Source organism: Electrophorus electricus, chromosome 14 (assembly GCF_013358815.1).
Source record: "Electrophorus electricus isolate fEleEle1 chromosome 14, fEleEle1.pri, whole genome shotgun sequence".
Taxonomy (NCBI): domain Eukaryota; kingdom Metazoa; phylum Chordata; class Actinopteri; order Gymnotiformes; family Gymnotidae; genus Electrophorus; species Electrophorus electricus.
Window position 1 is genome coordinate 11,027,501 of NC_049548.1, and position 2,500 is coordinate 11,030,000.

General features: G+C 41.8%; 1 protein-coding gene across 2 annotated transcripts in view; it reads left to right on the top strand.

Annotated features, from left to right (window-relative positions):
- The window catches only part of anxa11b (annexin A11b), a 16,157-nt gene that overhangs the window by 12,707 nt on the left and 950 nt on the right, over nt 1-2,500 (top strand). For both annotated transcript variants that reach the window (XM_027028474.2, XM_027028476.2), the window contains exons 9-13: nt 50-129; nt 319-375; nt 925-1,018; nt 1,434-1,529; nt 1,900-1,958. In XM_027028474.2, the coding sequence (XP_026884275.2) occupies nt 50-129; nt 319-375; nt 925-1,018; nt 1,434-1,529; nt 1,900-1,958 (386 nt within the window). The remainder of the gene's footprint in view (nt 1-49; nt 130-318; nt 376-924; nt 1,019-1,433; nt 1,530-1,899; nt 1,959-2,500) is intronic.

Genomic DNA, 2,500 nt, shown 5'->3' on the forward strand with positions numbered 1-2,500 from the left:
TGTGTGTGTGTGTGTGTGTGGAGATAATAAAGGTGAGTCTGCTCTTTAGAGTATGGGAAGTCCCTGGAGGACGCCATCCAGGGAGACACCTCAGGCCATTTCCGTAGGTTGTTGGTTTCACTCTGCCAGGTACGATTAGTTAGGACATTCACTGGATTCCTTTTTAATGCCAGAATATTTCTATAATAATTATTCATCATTTATTTTCTTCAGAGTAGATTATCATTTGCACTAATAATGATTGTCACTGGTTGCGGGTTAGAGAGAAGTTGAAGTATTGTATGATAGCTGATGTAGCTCCTTTTCTCCATGGTGTAGGGTAACCGTGACGAGCGCGAGACTGTGGATATTGCCTTGGCTAAGCAGGATGCCCAGGTGAGTTTAGACTTGAATCCCAGCACTTTTAAATGTTTAAATGCCAGTACCTGTGCATCTATGTACATGCATGTACATGTGTGTGTGTGTGTGTGTGTGTGTGTGTGTGTGTGTGTGTGTGTGTGTGTGTGTGTGTGTGTGTGTGTGTGTGTGTGTGTTCTCTCTTTTACTGAGTGTACATACGTATGCACATGTGTGTGATCTCTCTGTTAATATGTGTACATCCCTGTGTGTGTATTCTCTGTTACAGTGTGTACATGCGTGTATATATGTGTGCATGTGTTCTGTTACTTTGTGTACATGTATGTACGTGTGTGTGCGTGTTACTTTGTTTGTGTTTATGCTCTCTCTGCTACTGTTTGTGCATGTGTTCTCTCTGTTAACTACTATATTAACATGCAAGTGTATGTGTTCTCTTAGTGTATACTGTTCTCTTTGTTACTGTGTTTCCTTGTGTGCAGGTGTTTTCTTTGCTACTGTGTGTACATGCATGTACTTGTGTTCTCTGTTATTGTGTTTACATGCGTGTGCATGTCTTCTCTGGGTTAGAAACTGTATGCTGCAGGAGAGCATAAACTAGGCACTGATGAGTCTCAGTTCAATGCCATCCTGTGCTCCCGAAGCAAGCCACACCTCAGACAAGGTAAACACCTTGTGTATTTACAACTCACCTACACTATGAAATCACATACTTGAGTTACACTACAGCACCATCGACTGCACCATCCAGTGCATCAACACACTGCCACCGAACAAACATTCCGGGAACAAACACAGGGAAGATGAGAGCCCAGGGGCTTCCTAAATTTGGTGGACCATCGAGCATGTGAATACTGTCCTAGAAAAAAGGAGAAATGTGAACTTTCATTTGTTGAAACTATACATTTCAAAGTTCTGCATTTTTGCTGTTCGTGTCATTGTTGTGTTTATCCTGTAATTAGATTGACTTTATTTTCCCCCCAGATTCATCACAATCACTATTGCTTTTATGAAATCTTTAAAAGAAGAATAGCAAAGAAATTGAATCTTACTGCTACTGACTGTTCCTGTCTATGTAGTGTTCCTTGAGTACCAGCAGATGTGTGGCAAGGACATTGAGAAGAGCATCTGTAAGGAGATGTCTGGAGACCTGGAGTCGGGCATGCTGGCAGTGGGTGAGTTCCTGCCTCCTCTCCACCTGCTCAATTCACGTTTTGCTTGTCTACCATTTGGTCCATTAGCAAGGCAAATGGGTTTAGTTCACCCATTATTTCACTGTGAATCAGAAGGCAAACACTCCTAGATCTAGGTTTAGGATTAAGGTTAGGGCTAGGGTCAGGGATATAGGTTATGGGTTAGGGTAATAGCCTGCACCTCACTCTGAACATTCTGAGTGACTGGAGCTAGTTACAAGAAACAGCTGCACTGACCCACTGCTTGAATTATGCTTTTCACCTATTCTGTGTGTGTGTGTGTGTGTGTGTGTGTGTGTGTGTGTGTGTGTGTGTGTGTGTGTGTGTGCTTGTGCTTGTGCTTGTGTTTCAGTGAAGTGTATTAAGAACACACCTGCCTTCTTTGCTGAGAGACTCAACAAAGCTATGAAGGTAACGGAGGGAATATTGAACTTTGGACCTGCCCAACATACACACGCGCGCACACACACACACAAACACACACATTCATGAATTAAAATCCAACACCATGTGTTTTTAGGGAGTCCAATGGGGTATTTTTTCTGTTTCTCCTCTTGCTTTTAAATTTTAGAACCTGCACATGATGTAGAGGTGATGTATAGTGTAAAGCTTTAGTGTGTATTAAAAACTCATTCATTTTTAAATGTGAACACTCTGGTAGTGTGAGTTGTATCGTTACACTGTATAGCAATAATGTCTGTTTGGAATATCTTTGTGCTGTGATTGTGAGAAATTTAATTTGTTTAGAAATAGTTAAGACTACACAATGTTCTGTTTTGGCAATTGCTTGGAAACAGGTTTTTCTGTCTTGTTATTTTAATGGTCATGCTTCTGAATTCTGCGAGACCTTCATGGTGGCTGTGATTCCAGAAGCAGCATAAACACATGCTGGGGCTGTGCGTTCTGTGTGTTCTGGGGGCTCTGCGTTTCTCAGACAGGTCTTTCTGTGTTCT